This window comes from Adiantum capillus-veneris, chromosome 4 (assembly GCF_014529385.1).
Source record: "Adiantum capillus-veneris isolate H3 chromosome 4, ASM1452938v2, whole genome shotgun sequence".
Classification (NCBI taxonomy): domain Eukaryota; kingdom Viridiplantae; phylum Streptophyta; class Polypodiopsida; order Polypodiales; family Pteridaceae; genus Adiantum; species Adiantum capillus-veneris.
The window spans coordinates 86,078,167-86,094,117 of NC_140934.1; the positions used below are offsets into that span (position 1 = coordinate 86,078,167).

Below are 15,951 nucleotides of genomic sequence, written 5' to 3' on the forward strand. Positions count from 1 at the left end.
ACGATCTCTCTCTCTCTCTCTCTCTCTCTCTCTCTCTCTCTCTCAAATGTGAGTCAACATTGCGGAGAAACATGTGCATAACAGAGAAAAACAAGAACCTACTAGATCATATGGACTCTATGGACAAAACCTTTTCAATTGTCGTTTCTGCAAAAAAATTGAGTGATTCGAATGTAACAATTCATTTGGCAATGCTTAGATGCAAAGAAAATGTCAGAATCCATATTTGAAACAAGGTGTCTCCGGGACGGGAAAGTATCCTTTTGTTTCTCACATCTGCATTGAATACATATTCTTCACAACAGTCTCTCTGAGCTCTTTAAGGCTTCTATTGCACAAACATGATTGCAAATAACATCCAACAGACGATGGAACTGCCTTTTGAAGAGAGAGAGAGAGAGAGAGAGAGAGAGAGAGAGAGAGAGTCCTACGCACAGGCACATGGCAATAATGTGAAATGTCTCCAATACACGGGCTTAGCATTCACCCTCCCTCTCTGTCGAAAGGCAGTGCCAACAAAAAGCAAGCATTGGTATCCTGTGAGGCAAGTGAGATGGATATTGAATGTAATCGAGAGAACACTTTGTAAGGCCTTACCTAGTGGAGATGAAGCATGGAATGTGAATGACATTTTTATTTGAAGAGCTTGAGAAAAATAATAGACATGCATGCTGCATTCAAATAATCAATAGGCTGAAGGATTTTATGTCCATAATATGTTCTTCATCGTTTTTTCTTCTGATGATGAAAGAGAAAAAAATATTGTCTGATTTCATAATCAACTTTTGGATGAAGCACACGCATTTCAAGGAGCCAAAAAAGCAAAGAAATAACCTGCTATACTACTCCTGACACAGCATTCTTAAGATTAAGCACTGACTATATTTGATAGATGTGTCAGAACACTTTACAACAACACGATGCATACTTTAGATTCCCACTACCCAAAACCATGTAGCAAGCTCACAAATTAAAATGCTTCCTGTGATCGCCTTACAATACGGCTAACTTTTCTTTTGAAGTCATCACGAGAGTCACGCCATTCTTTCTGAAAGGTCAAGAAGCCTCTGTATGAGCAAACCTGAATAAAAGACGCCGAAAAAGATATGCAGTAAAACTACATAAGCAAGCCTAAACCACATCATGCCATCAACTTACAGCAGCATCAATATTTGCTGGAGACTCATCATTTGGGCTTGAAAGCATTGCAATTATGCTCAGCAGGATAGTTTCCACCTGTATCAAAAACAACAATGATGACCAAGTACCACACAAAAGCCCATATCAAACAGATTTAATAGAACGCTTCATACTGTGTGCACAGGAGACCACCGTTCACTAGCCAGTTCATATCCATTAGGATCGTCTCCAGGAGCATGAAGAATGGAAATGCAAACCCTTCCGTCTGGATATACTGGCAAAAATTGTACCGATTGAAAGAAGTCACGTTAAAAGCATCCTTTATAGAGAAGGTGAGGCAAAAATTAAGACAAGATTAACCCAAATACAATACCATTTGGATGCCACATTTCTGAGGTAAACCTTACTGTTGGAGGACTGTTCGGATAATTTGCAGGAAAACTCATGATGGCATTGAAAAACCCACCCTCGCTGTAAACATGCAAACACCTACAGTTCATTAACAAGTACAGTATTTTGCGCACACAATCTTCCAAACCCACTTGCAATAGCTTTATGACGCAATGACAAGAATATAAGTGGGACAAACACAGTCCAAAAGTTACCACTGGATTCACTTGTAGTACTACAGAGATATAACCTGCGCAGTGCGTGCACCAAATGGCCTTTATGCCCCTATATATGGGACCCTCCTTTATAAAATTGTAGTTTTTGCCTTATAAAACCTCCCTATTGCACACTCACGTGATACCATATGGTAACCCTTAGTTAATACCCCGAGGCCTTAAGAGCTACCAGAGAAAAAATATGTACAAACGAACATCTTCAGCCAAAAATGTTGTTTACACCAAAACTGTATACAGCATCATGTTCTTGCAAACATCTTTGAGCATGAAAAAAATGATAATCAATAAGACAATCATGGGCATAGCTTGTGTAACAACAAATGATGAAGTACAGATCCAGCAAAAATAAACCAGTTGAGGAGGAAGGAGTTGCCAAAGCAAAAGTAGTGAAGGAAGACAAAATAGTAGGGCAAGTCAGTTTGTTGCGATCCACAAGCCAATTCCACAAGTTGGCTGCAATAAAGAATAACCATGATCATCTTCCAAACCATGAAGCTGGAACCATCCAGCTTCTCCAATATCGGCATCCCATTGCCAAATTTGGACATAACTGCAAGAAGGCGTAAGTACACCAAAAATCTCAAAGTCTCGCAGCTGTGTCCGATAGAACGGTAAGGCCGATGCAAGGAAGGGGTAAGTCAAAGAACTCGGAAAGTTGCAGATAGAGCACGTGTCCAGCTGTCCACACCAAAATGTAGCAATCCAAGGGTTGGTAGCATAGGCAAGACACCATGGTAGAGCAATCCACAAGTGGATGTGCACCGAGAAAAAGAACAAAGCCAAAAAGGGCTGAAATCTGCAAGGAGATGAAGGAATTCGATGAACGAAGCCACACGGGAAAAGTAGGTAATGGAGCAGGAGACAATAGGGAAGGGAGAGGATCATAGGGAGAGAGTGTTGTTGCCAGCAAAGGAGGATTGCTGAAAATAAAGAGCTCTCCATAGGGCATTTTTAAAAAAACACTACAAGGCCAAACGTATTAAAAAAATGACACCCAATGTTTTAATTTTTAGAAATGCTATGGTAAGGAGTGTTTTTTTATAAAGGAACTGTTGATAAATGGACTGTTTTCTTACTTTTCTAAGTAATTTCTATTTAATGAAATTAGGATATTTAAACGTGTACACCTGAACTATAAAGGTTAGGAACGGTAGATATTTTGGAATTAATAAAAGCCATTAGAAACGAACAACTCTGATATGTCATATGATGGGTGACATTAAGCATCACTAAGGAGTTGTACCGTTAGTTCTGTGGGAGAGACTGAAACTAAATATTCTTGATGCGTCACGTGAAGGGTGACGAGAGCATCAGAAAGAGAATATTTTATTGGTATGGCAGGAAATCCGAATTGGAAAAAGGAATACGCGTAAAGATGCAGACACAAGAATAAAGATGGGTTCGGAGAAGCTTTTTCTAAAAAGAGGAATATTTTTAAGTGCTTTCCAGTCTACGTCTGCATTGCATCTATGCCAGAGAACTGCATCCAAGGAATGCTTGGGGAGTGTTGTGTAGCATCCATTTTCATGTCACTGAGTTTTTAAACAGGTTCACAAATTTTTAAAAGATGACCGGCCGCCCACTTGATAAGTGGGCAGCCAATCATTAAAAAAAGCAAGGCTTCGTATGAAAAATGCCAACGCCAACTCTTGGGCTGAGAATAGTGTGCGATCTCTCTCTCTTTTGCTCTCGCCAAAACTACCGCCAACTTCCTTGTTATTCTAGCGCTACCCTGCTTGGCTATTCTTGCGAGAATTTCACCGGGTATTCTTGCCAGTCCCATGAGCTTATAAAAGCGGCTAGCGCTTTCTTCTCTATCCCCCAGTGTTGCCAGCACTAGAGCGAAGGAGTGCTACCGCTGCAAATCTGCAAGTGCTCACGGTAAGACAGAGCATGGAGTTCGCTTTTCCGCACTTGGGAGGTACCGATTGTGAATACGTTCTACGAGTTGTTGTTTCATGTTTGTGCTTTTGCACGTACTCCATCACAGAGGAGGAGCAAGGAGGCCTCGGCCTACGCTCAAGGATTCTGGAAACGGAATCAAGAACGGTTTGCGGAGTTTCACACTCCGTGTGCGGACGGAATTGAGAGCTTGTCTTGAAATTTCCAACACGAGGAATTGAACATCGAGTTTGAGATTTAGAACAGAGGGTTTCTCCGATTCTTGTGCTTGTAAAAAGATTCTCCCTAATAAAGATTCTCTTTTTTTTTGGGGAGGGGGGAACCCATCTTCTAGTTCCCAATACTGTGTCGATCTTCTCCTCGTCCCTTTTGGTTGAAAGTTTAAAATATTCTCAGCTTGTTGATTATTCGTGTGCACTCCCCTTTGTGATAGCAACATCATAATAAAATTCAAGTCACTAGATCAAAAAAAGTTTGCCACAGGTGCCATGCAAAGAGGCATTGGCAAGAGGATGCACTCGAAGGGTGTTCGACGAAGGCAGATCATACGAAGAAATCCCGGAGCTCTAATACCATGTCAGAGTGTGTAGCGGAAGAAGAAACACAAACACAAGAAACATGAGAGCACAAGACAGAGAGAGACACACACACACACACACACAGAGAGAGAGAGAGAGAGAGAGGGGGGGGGGGGGGGGGGGGGGGGGGGCTTGAAGCCGACAACTCAGTAAGTCCAAAGGCATAATGATACTCAATAAGCCAGTGCATCTCAGAGTGGAGCTCCGCCACTCCGTGTCTCGTCCCAAGTCTGAAGATCTCTTTCATACAAGTGGAAGGTATGGAGTGATAAAAGAGTTTTATGTGTGATCAAGAGGAACAAAGAAGAGAAATAGGAAGATTTCAAAAAAAGGATATGGATATTTTATATATATGATAGCAAAGGAAGAGAGAAGCAAAGAGACAACATGTTGATGAATATTTGACAAGTTTGACCCATGTTGACCAACGTTTGACAGACCCAAAAGTGCATGGAGAAGCGTGTGCAAGTCTCAAGAATCATAGTTCGCATGGCTTTATACGCTTGTTTTCTAATTAAAAAGTCCAATTGTTTCAAAGACCTCTAAAAATCTCTTCAACGGATGAGAATAACGCAGAGCTACATAAGAAAAATTTGATTTTCTCGACGAGCATGACATGAACAGAGTTTGATTTTGACAACTTCGAAAAATTAAGGTTTTCAGCAATAAATTAGGGTTTTCGCTGTAAATTTCAGCCCGTTTCTAATTGATGTTTTTCAATGCCGGTAACAACACTAAGGAAGGACTTACAAAGGATGGGAGATAGAAAGCCACCTTTATGGATACGAGAAGAATTGTTTGATCATTGAATCAAAACTTGTTTGAAAACAAATATTGTTTGAACTTATTTAGATTTGTTTGGACCTGTTTAAACCTTGTTTGGATACTGTCTGAACTTGTTCCATCTGGTAGATAAATGTCTGAACCTGTTTGACTTGGGCTTATTTGGACAAGATTTTCCTCTTCAACAAAGTGTTCTTCGGCGGAACTAATGTTCTTCGGCGGATAGTTCCTACTTCGAGCAAATGCTTGAGCAGCTAGTACTTCTTGTGCGGTCGAACAAGATTCTAGGGTCCGTACAGTTGACCTGCCTTTGGTGGATGGACTTTATGTATTCATGTTTACGTAAGTACATCTGTAGCAATTGTGTTGGCATTGGCATGGCATTCTGTCGCATTTGTCAAGCATTTATTTGACTCTAGTGCATCAAAAGTGTAATACACTTGGACACTCCAAGCCAAAGATCCAGTGCAACACACGCGAGAAAACTGAAAGAACTGAACAAAACTGAAAAAAGAGAGACGACACGGCACGGCGAAGTTCCGTGCCCAGAGAGACTAGCCCCAAAGACTAGCACCCCTTCTCGGTATTTTTTTGTTATTATGCTTCACAAGTACAATGTCCGAGGGTCCTCTTCTCTCAACAGTGCTCCCAAGATAATCTGTCGGAGAGAGGGGGTGGTAATTCTTTTAAAGGCCCCTGGCTATAAGCAATACATAAAAAGCTTCGTCTAAAAGCATCTTGTTTCAAAAGCTAGCGCTAAAAATCCGTACAGCTGCCACATCATCAACATAAAACGCAAGCGTCCGTATAGCTACCACATCAACACAATTTTATGCAAGGCTTGAGTGTACGTGTGTGGTCCTGTTTTATTTTAATGTTTAGTGCCCCTAGGCCCCGTCAGACGGGGGTCCCATAAGTTGGTGGGAACTCAACTTGAAAAAATAGGTCACTCGACAAGCCTTGTAAGTTTGGTAAACTTTCATCTACCTCTTTCACTAGGGTTTTGGACGAGTCCGTCCTTTAGGTCATGCAACATCATCACTTTGTGACATACCCCCTCTTGAAAGAATTGTAATCACCCTCGATTACGCCTGCAAAAACAGAGACATGACAGAAACTAGTTCAATAGACACTAACTCTAAGTACCGGCACACTAGACCACATTTACCCAACACTTGCACGAAGATGACAGTCACTGAACATTCACATCACTATCCCCGTCGAAATCTTAGATGAGAATCATGATCATTGTAACTTAGATAGCAATCACACCCAGATCGCGTTGATCTCTGACACGTGTCTTGATTGACTAAATCTTGTTACTATCATATCCACATCACCCCTCGGTTGAACAAGACAAATGCTGCAGTCATTTCGTCTTTCAAACATGCACTTAAACAATACACATGAGAAAGCACATATAACAGATTCATTTCAAGAATTCCCATTTCAATGTACTATAAAAAGTCATTCAGTAGAATACTGTCAGCCTGTCAGTATCCCTAAAATCTCAAAAGAAATCGATGACTTTATTCCAACGAGGTAACCTGTGACAAAGGAGCGGAATAACTCCCCTCTTGTGCAATCCTCACCGCACCAAATTCAACCTGTTGATTTACCGATAACTCTTGGAATAGTCAGGGCTAGACCAAAAGCTTCAAGGTAAAGCTCTAAAATCTAAGGAATAAATGATGGGTCCTTCTCCTCCATCCACTTTGCATCCAAAGCTGGGTAGTTTCTGAACTTGACTAAATACCGGCGTGCTAGCTTACCTTTCACTTTCCTTTCCTTGTGAGCTAGGACCTATTCTGGAATGAGCATATCCTCTGTCTCTTCCACTTCGAGCTGCTCCTCTAGCTCCTTGACCATTGGCACTTCACCTTTGAAAGGTCTCAATAGACTCACATGAAATGCATTGTGAATCTTTCAAGTATCTGGTAACTTTAGTCTGAAGGATAAGTCATTGACCTTCTCCTAAATTTAGAATGGGTCGTAGAATCGCATACTCAACTTTGGAAAAAGCAGCTTCTTACGTAGGAGTTACCCTTCCGTTTCCATAGGCGTACACTCTCAAATTGTAAAAGCACCCAATCATCCTCCTTCAGCTCCAAGTCACGTCGATGTTTGTCTGCTGCCTTCTTATGCCGTGCTTGAGACTTCTCAAGAGCCTCGCGTACCTTAGCAAAAGCAGTGTCCACATCCTGGGTGTACTGATCTGCTTCAAAAATCTTATCTTTGGTGCTTAGAATAGGTGGGACCTTCTTAGTACCCTCGATAATCTGAAATGGTGTCTTCCTTGTAGACGTATGAACCGAGTTGTTGTAGGAAAACTCCACCAAGGGCAAATACTTCTCCCACTGATCTTTTGATTAGAGATGTATGACTTGTTATAACAAGGCCAAAACCACTGAATTCGTTATCTCTGATTGCCCATCTGTTTGTGGGTGGAAGAAGATGAGAATTGTAACCGTGTACCAATATTCTCCAGATTGCCCTTCAAAACAAACTTGTAAAGTGGGGATCTCTATCTGAAACTATAGACTCAAGCATACCATGTAGTCGAAAAATCTGCGAGACAAACAATTTAGCCAAATGATCGGGCTTAGCTGTCTTCTTGATCGGAATAAAGTGAGCCTGTTTACTGAATTTGTCGATGATCGTCCAAATGCCAAGGCCCAGTTCGAGGCTTTCGAGCTGATTGGAGGTGCCATTGATGATGAGGGCATTGATGTGTTGCTGCAGCAGAGAAAAGGGGTCGACAAGGGGTTATGGTGGGCTGTGAGCACATAGTGGGAGCTGATATGGCTAGCGAGAGCTTGAGGATTTGCAGATTTGAGCTTCCCTTGTAGCACGCAGGCTGACGTGAAACGAGTGTAGAGGCTAAAGTGAGGGAAGCAGCTCTGCTAGCGGACGTGAGAAGCAATTAATAATAGTTAAGCATCCGTGTGCCCTTTTTCCAAAAAAGGCTAAGTGCCCATGTGTCCTTTTCTAAAACAAAAGTCAAAGGAGCCCCTGAAATGAGGAGCCTTCACACGGTTTTGAAAAAGCTTGGAGCTTGATTTCCATCAAAAACAGCTTGGGAAATGAATGCTTTTAGGCGAGCGCGCGCACACAACTCTAAGATGTTGTCGGGCAAGAATTCCAGAGAGTAAAAGAACCAATAATCTTGCAAATTAATTGGGCAATTAGGTCAAAATCTTGTTCTCACGCGCCCTCCAATTCACACACTTAAGCACCCATTCTAACAAATATGAAGAGCTCAAAGCTTTTTTTGGTTTTGGCAAGCGCTTTCACGAAGCACAAAGCACATTTTGCCTCACCTTCTCGGCTTGGGATTATTCCCACCCGCAGCAGATCATTCGGCCACCAACCTTGGCCATCGAGCACGAAATAACTGTCACACAAGCTCAAGTGCACAGAAGTTTTTGAAAATCCAATTTCAAAATTGTCTGCGCATTTGCACAAAAATTTTGCATTCACACATTTGCATTGGACACAAAGCATAATCACTATTGGCTTCACAAAAGCGATTTTTATACAAGGATCACAATCTCGACATTGGGTAAGACCATCCTCATTTGCACATATCTTTGCACAAAAATTTGGCACACATGCCATGCCGACAACAGCATCTGCTTTGAAAAATTTGACCACATTTGGAGGAGAGGAGAAGCATCGACACGACAAATATCGATGACACTTTGTAGCCGACATCGGCAACAAAAAATGACAAAAGCATTTGAAATATTTGAAGTAAGCTTCATTTTGGCCCGTCCGACATCGAGGGCGTACAAAGCATCGATTGTAATTGGACGACCACCTTGATTGGTATACATTCTCTCAAAGGGAGACACTTTGGTCTAATCCTACTGTCAAATTCTCTAGGATAGACGTTTTGACTCCTACACCCTAGTTGACAATCTCTAAGGGAGGACACATTTTGTATCTGGTGCTACTTAAACACACATGGGGAGGCTTGTTGAGGTGTGTGACACATCCCACCACCAACTAATGGAAACACTCTCTACATTGGAAGTCTACACTTTGACATCACTGCTTACATCATTTCTCCCAATTCTATAAAAAAAGCCTATCACTTTGTGACACATCCCACCACCAACTAATGGAAACACTCTACACATTGGAAGTCTACACTTTGACATCACTGCTTACATCATTTCTCCCATTCTATAAAAAAAGCCTATCACTTTGTATTCAATTTATATCTGACTTTACATCATATCACTACCCCATCACTCTAGCCCACTTTTTACTCATTTGCATATATCAATCTACCTATGATTTGTCACTTTAATTAGTGTCCATATCTCTCTCTTTCTCTCTAATCTCAAGTAATTAACACACTTACACAACCATGAGCGGGATCATGTAGGGAATTGCGATCATGGCGGAAACGAGAGCGACTCATTCATGGTTGTATTAGAGTGTTAATTACTCGAGATGTGGATGAGAGAGAGAGAGAGAGAGAGAGAGAGAGAGAGAGAGAGACTAGTTGAAGTGGCAAATCATAAGTAGATTGACATATGCAAATGAGTACAAAGTGGGCTAGAGTAATGGGGTAGTGATAGGATGTAAAGTCGGTTATGGATTGGATTCAAAGTGTGCAGCATAGGCTTCTTTTGTAGAATTAGGAGGGAGTCTTCTAATGATGTAAGTAGTGATGTCAAAGTGGACTTCCAAACTAGAGAGGGTTTTCACTTGTGGTGGTGGGGATATGTCACACACCCCAACAAGCCTCCTCGTGTGTCATAGTAGTACCCAAAAGTATAAAGGTATCCTCCCTTGGAGAATTTGACAACAAGGTGTAGGATCAAAGGTGTTTGCCCTTTGGGAGAATGTATGTCAGTCAAGGTGGTCAGCTCAAATACAAACGGTGCTTTGTACGTCCTCGATGTCGGACGGGCCAAAATGAAGTCCACTTCAAATATTTCAAATGCTTTTGTCACTAGCTATATTGATATGTAGGCTAAATTTTATTGTCACCATGTATATGACGAGCTATGTCTTTGGACAAGGAATAGACACTGCCATTGGGAGTCCCTTTGGTAAGATATCTCTTCACACAAATTTTGGCACAATCATGTTATGTATGCCATATGCTTTTGTTGAGAACCACATTAAGCTCTCGTGCTTTATGCATGGCGAGAAGCACAAAATCTCTACATACACATTTACAGCATGATCATGCTGGGCTTTACAAAAGCAACTTTTGTACCAGGATCAAACACTGCCCCACAACAGGTAAGACAATCCTCACTAGCATATATTTACACAAAAAATTTGTTTTGTATGCTAGAAACACCCATGGGCCATAAACCAATGTATGGGCTAAGCATGCATAAGTGGCTAGGGAGAGGTTCCATAGGAGGTGCGAAGTATGTTACACACTACAACAATCCTCCCCGTATGTGTCATATGAAGCACTCAATAAATACAAATTGTCCTCCCCTAGAGAATTTGAACAATAGGGCGTAGGAAATCCTAGAGAATTTAACAACAGGAATAGATGCAAATGTCTCCCCTTGAGTGTATTCCGTCAAGGTTTTGGCTACAAAATGTTGGTGCTTTACAATTTGTCGTCAATGTAGCAAGTGTTTGCCTCGCCATCTTCATCGTCAAAACCTTGAAATGTCGTATTGACTTTGCCTTTGTTGTTAAGGTTTCTACCTCGACCTCTGTCTTTAAAGTTACTTTTGTTGCTTGTGTCAGCATCTTTGTCTTTGTAAAAGCAAAACTTCGATGAATGTATATTCTTTCCACATATGTTGCATAGGTTATATAGACGTCGATCTTTGGCTTCTTGATTTTTGTTGGTCCATTTTGTTGAGAATGCGGCCTTCATGGCTAATGGTGTAAAACACGCATACATTTCATTTACAATGCTTGTGATGCTTGTATGTGTGCTCATGATGATGGGCGGTCTTACCATACATATGTCATATAGGCAGTGTCTAAAACCCGTGATCGTGCAAGTGTACATGCAAAGGTTTTGTGTAGAAGCGAGAGTATGTGTATGCAAATGCGTAGTGTTGGTGCTTTCAAGGCCTTTGATAATCTCAAGATTGAATCTAACATACATTGCTTTGTGCTCATAATGTGCATGATAGTCACCTCTATAATTTAAAGGCATAAGTGGTGTGTGCGCTTTTACACAAAGATACAATAACATTTGTGTGTATGTTCCATAGCATGTAAAACCTTCATTTAATATGGCAGACTTTGTCATCACCAAAAGGGTGAACTTTGCAAAATGTTGTGTATTTTGCTTGAGCTTCTTAACTCGATAGCAGTTGGTGCTATTATGGGTGGCTGTAAGAACAGATCTTTAAAGGCTTGTGGAAAGGATCGACCAAGCTAAAAGTTGTACAAGTAGACAGACGATTGCAACGGGTGGTGAGGCCGGGGCTGATCAATGAGAAGCAGCACGCGGAGGTTGGGTTTTGCAGAGCATTGGGTGAGACCGATGATGTTGCTAGAGTAATCACCGGCAAAAGCTGCAAGGCTAGTGACTTAAACCGTCGAGTAGCAGATAGTTGAAGTGATTGAGGGCGAGTAGCAGGGGGCATCTTTTGCACTCGCCTCCTCGTTGCATCTACCTCGGTGACCCCTGCTACTCACCCTCGATCACTTCAACTACTTGCTGCCCGATGGTTCAACACACTGGCCCTGCACCTCCTACCGGTCGTTACCCTAGCCACATCAACGGTCTCACTTGCATGCTCTGCAAAACCCAACCTCCACACGCTGCTCCTCGTTGATCAGCCCCGACCTCACCATCCGCTGCAGTCGACTCTCTACTTGCACAGCTGTCAACTTGGTTGATCCTTTCCACAAGCCTATAAAGCCCGGGTTCTCACAGCCACCCATAATAGCACCAAGTGCTATCGGGTTGAGAAGCTCTTCTCATGGCAGCACAAATAAAATACACAACAGTTTGCAAAGTTCTCCCTTTTGGTGATGACAAAGTCTGCCATGTTAAATGAAGGTTTTACATGCTATGTGGCATACACACAAAGGTTATTGTATCTTTGAGTAAAAGCATGCACCACTTATGCCTTTAAATGAAGGTTTTACATGCTATGCGGCATACACACAAAGGTTATTGTATCTTTGAGTAAAAGCATGCACCACTTATGCCTTTAAATTATATAGGTGACTATCATGCACATTACCAGCACAAAGCAATGTATGTCAGATTCAATCTTGAGATTATCGAAGGCCCTAGAAGCATCAACACTACGCATTTGCATACACATACTCTCGCTTCTACACCAAACCTTTGCATGTATACTTGCACGATCACGGGTTTTAGACGCTGCATATATGACACGTGTATGGTAAGACCGCCCATCATCATGAGCACACACACAAGCATCACAAACATTGTAAATGAAATGTATGTGTATTTCACACCATTAGCCACGAAGGCTGCATTCTCAACAAAATGAATCAACAAAAATCAAGAAACCAAATATCAACGTCTATATATAAATGAAGATAAAGAAAACGATGTGACGGTTGAAATACAACAAGAGGAAGATCCCTCTTCACATGAATTTATTTAACATAGAGCTTTGTATAGGCCTTAGGATCCACATGACTCTACATGTTGTACCCGATTAAACCATGGTCGCTGAATCCGCTAAGAATCTCCACAATGTATCCAATTGAGAACCGTGAAGTGTTAAATCCAGTAAGACCCGCCATGATGTATCACGAGAACCTTGTAGATGTATCCAACAACAGACTTAAACACTATAACATCATGAAATCTTTCTAAAAGCCCCAAGTTTGACTTAAGGGACCATTGTTGGGATAAGCCAAACTCGTGGCTTCTATGGAAATTCCAGCTAGCCACCTAGGAAGGATGAGATTATGACATGGTTCGATAGCACGAGGATGCAACCTCTCTAGCCAATGATTGTAAAACACTAAGCCTACTTAAGAGGTTATTCTCTAATAAATTAATTTCACTTTTGAGTTCTATCAATTATGTCTATACTCTCTCTCTTTATGCTCTCGTCCTTACCGTAATCCTAACCCTAGTTTGCATTGCTCCAAGTTCCAACCCTAGCCCTAGCCTCATGGTGAGCTTAAGACTTCATCCACCATAGCCTATCTTGTTGGGGTGTGTAAGTTTGGAAGTCTATATTTTGGCATCATTGCTTACGTCATTAGAAGACTCTCTTCCAATTCTATAAAAGAAGCCTATGCTACACACTTTGAATCCAATTCATATCCGACTATCACTACCTCATCACTCTAGCCGACTTTGTACTTATTTTTTGCATATATCAATCTACGTATGATTTGCCACCTTGGTTAGTCTCTCTCTATCACGGGGACGGGCACCACGTGCCAACGGAAAAGAACAGACTGAACAACTTTAAACACTTCAAATAACAACTGAATTGAAAGAGATGTACAACACACGAGACGAGGAGTAGCAGAGTTCCACTCCAAGAGAGCATTGGCCCCAAACCTTGGCGCCCCTTTCTTTATATTGCTTCAACTCTGTACAAGCCGGTACTCCACGCTCTGCACCTTCACCCAGAAGCGTGCCAGAGACTGAGCCCTCTGCACATATTTAAAGGCCCTTGGCCTCTCAAAAGCAATTACATGAAAAGCTTCAAACTCAAAAGCATCTGGTCCAAAAGCAGCCAGCGCGTTTTGTAAAAATCCGAACAACTGCCACGTGTCACTGTCAATGTGTTTTGCAGGAATGTCCGTACAGTCTACCACGTCAGCATGTCGAGACGTTTTGCGGGCTATCCGTACAACTATGCCACGTCATCAGTTGCTTGGCTTTATTTAATCTCTTTAGGTCACTCGGGCCCCATCGGATGGGGTCCGCTAAGTTGGTGGAAACTCTTCTTTAAAATAGGCCACTCGGCAAGACTTTGCGAGTTAGTGAGACTTCTTCTGCTGCTTCTACGGTTTAGGCTCCTCGACCGGGATCTGCAGGTTGGCTCCGTTCTTCAGTGGCTTGAACGTCAGCAGTTTGCGGCATCCCCCCTTCTTAAAAGAAACTAATCCTTCGCGATTACAGCATATCTGCAAAACAACTCAAGTTAGCTCAAAAAATTTTGAGGGTAATTCCGAGGGCCATTCCGAGGGACAATCAGTTTTCTCAATCCAGATCGGAGCTCTTCATATCCTGGGTCGTTGGTTTCCCACAAGTATCTCATCCAATAAGCATCCTCATTCCAGATTGAAGCTCTTGATATCCAGGGTCGTTGGTTTCCTAGAAAAATCTCATCTTATAAGGAGTCTCATTCCAGATTGGAGCTCTTGATTTCCTGGGTCGTTGGTTTCTCAGAAAAATCTCATCCAATAACAAGTATTCAATGGTTGGCATATCACAATGCAACACAAATGCTGACATATGCATGTTACAAAACATAGAAACATAAAGCTGCCGGCCCAAATAACCATCTTGGTCGAGGCCATGAGTTGTTCGACAACTCCCTCATCACTCCTCCCGCAAATAATCTAAATAAGTTCGGGCCATGAGATATAGAGGACTTCTACAACCAAACGCCTCCCAGACCGCAGCTTGCGTCGTTTGGAGGTGCTGAAAGTAACCACTGCTCAGACTTCTTAATACTCCCTCCATAAATAACCATCCAGGTCCAGGCCATGAATAACAACAATACTCCCTGTCACAAGACGGGCACCACGTGCCAATAGAAAAGAACAGACTGAACAGACTTTTAGCACTTCAATAACAACTGAATTGAAAGAGAGAGACGACGCGCAACACTGAGTGGCGGAATTCCACCCCAGAGAGTATTGGCCCCAAACCTTGGCGCCCCTTTCGGTGTTTCTTTATATTGCATCAACACAGTACAAGCTAGTACTCCAGACTCTGCACCTTCTCCATGAAGCATGCCATAGAACGAGCCCTTAACACATATTTAAAGGCCCTACGCCCCAAAAGCAATTTACATGAAAAGCCTTCAAAACTCAAAAGCTTTTGATCTGTCGGTGCGATTTGCGGAATTCCGTACAACTACCACGTCATCAGTCAACGGAAAACGTAGAGCGTCCGCACAATTGCCACGTCATCAGTTTTGCGCGCGAGCGTGTGTCCTGCTTTATTTTAATCCCTTTATGTAATTGGGGCCCCATCGAACGAGGTCCCCATAAGTTGGTAGGACTTCTTCTTCTGCTACTTGTTCTTCTTAGGGTTTAGGCCCCTCGGCCGGCATCTGTAAGTTGGCTCCATTCTTCAGGGCTTTGACACGTCAGCAGTTTGTGACATCTCCCCTTCTTGAAAGAAAGTAATCGTCCGCGATTACACCATATCTGCAAAACAACTCAAGTTAGCTCCAAAATTTCAGAGGGTCATTCCGAGGGACAATCACTTTGCTCTTTTTGTTAAGGAGTTAGCTTCTCTTTTCGGCTCTTTTGATCAAGGAGTTGGCTTCTCCTTTCGTCCAAATCGGAACTCTTGATATTCAGGTGTAGTAAAATTAGCTATCACACCCAGACCGCACTTATCTTCCACGAGTGTCTTGATGCACTAAAATTACATACCCAAGCAATCTCATCCAATTAGGAATATTCAGTAGTTGGCACATCACAATGCAACACAAATGCTTACATATGCATGTTACAAGACATAGAAATATGAAGTCACCGATGAACACTCCTCCCGCATAACCTAACAAGGTCCGGGCCGGGTGATATTCAACGACTCCCTCATCACTCCTGCATAACCTAAAAAGGTTCGGGCCGGAAGATATAGAGGCCTTTTACAACCAAACGCCCCCCAGACCGCAACTTGCGTCGTTTGGAAGTGCTGAGAGTAACCACTGCTCAGACTTATTAATACTCCTCCCGCGTAACCATCTAGGTCCGGGCCGAGAGTCACAACAACAACTATTTTACAAGCATAC

The 15,951-nt window shown here is 42.2% G+C and overlaps 1 protein-coding gene across 2 annotated transcripts in view; it reads right to left on the bottom strand.

The window, feature by feature from the left end:
- Window positions 1–651: 651 nt before the first annotated feature.
- Window positions 652–15,951, bottom strand: part of LOC147459544 (ubiquitin-conjugating enzyme E2 7) — a 69,906-nt gene continuing 54,606 nt past the window's right edge. Inside the window, exons 3-6 of one of the 2 annotated variants that reach the window (XM_086510794.1) lie at window positions 1,514–1,611; window positions 1,314–1,414; window positions 1,159–1,236; window positions 652–1,048 (exon numbers count right to left, since the gene is read on the bottom strand). In XM_086510794.1, coding sequence (XP_086366920.1) covers window positions 971–1,048; window positions 1,159–1,236; window positions 1,314–1,414; window positions 1,514–1,611 — 355 coding nt within the window. In that variant the 3' untranslated portion in view covers window positions 652–970. Of the gene's footprint in view, window positions 1,082–1,158; window positions 1,237–1,313; window positions 1,415–1,513; window positions 1,612–15,951 lie in introns of both variants that reach the window. The other variant, XM_086510793.1, reaches the window with a different exon arrangement.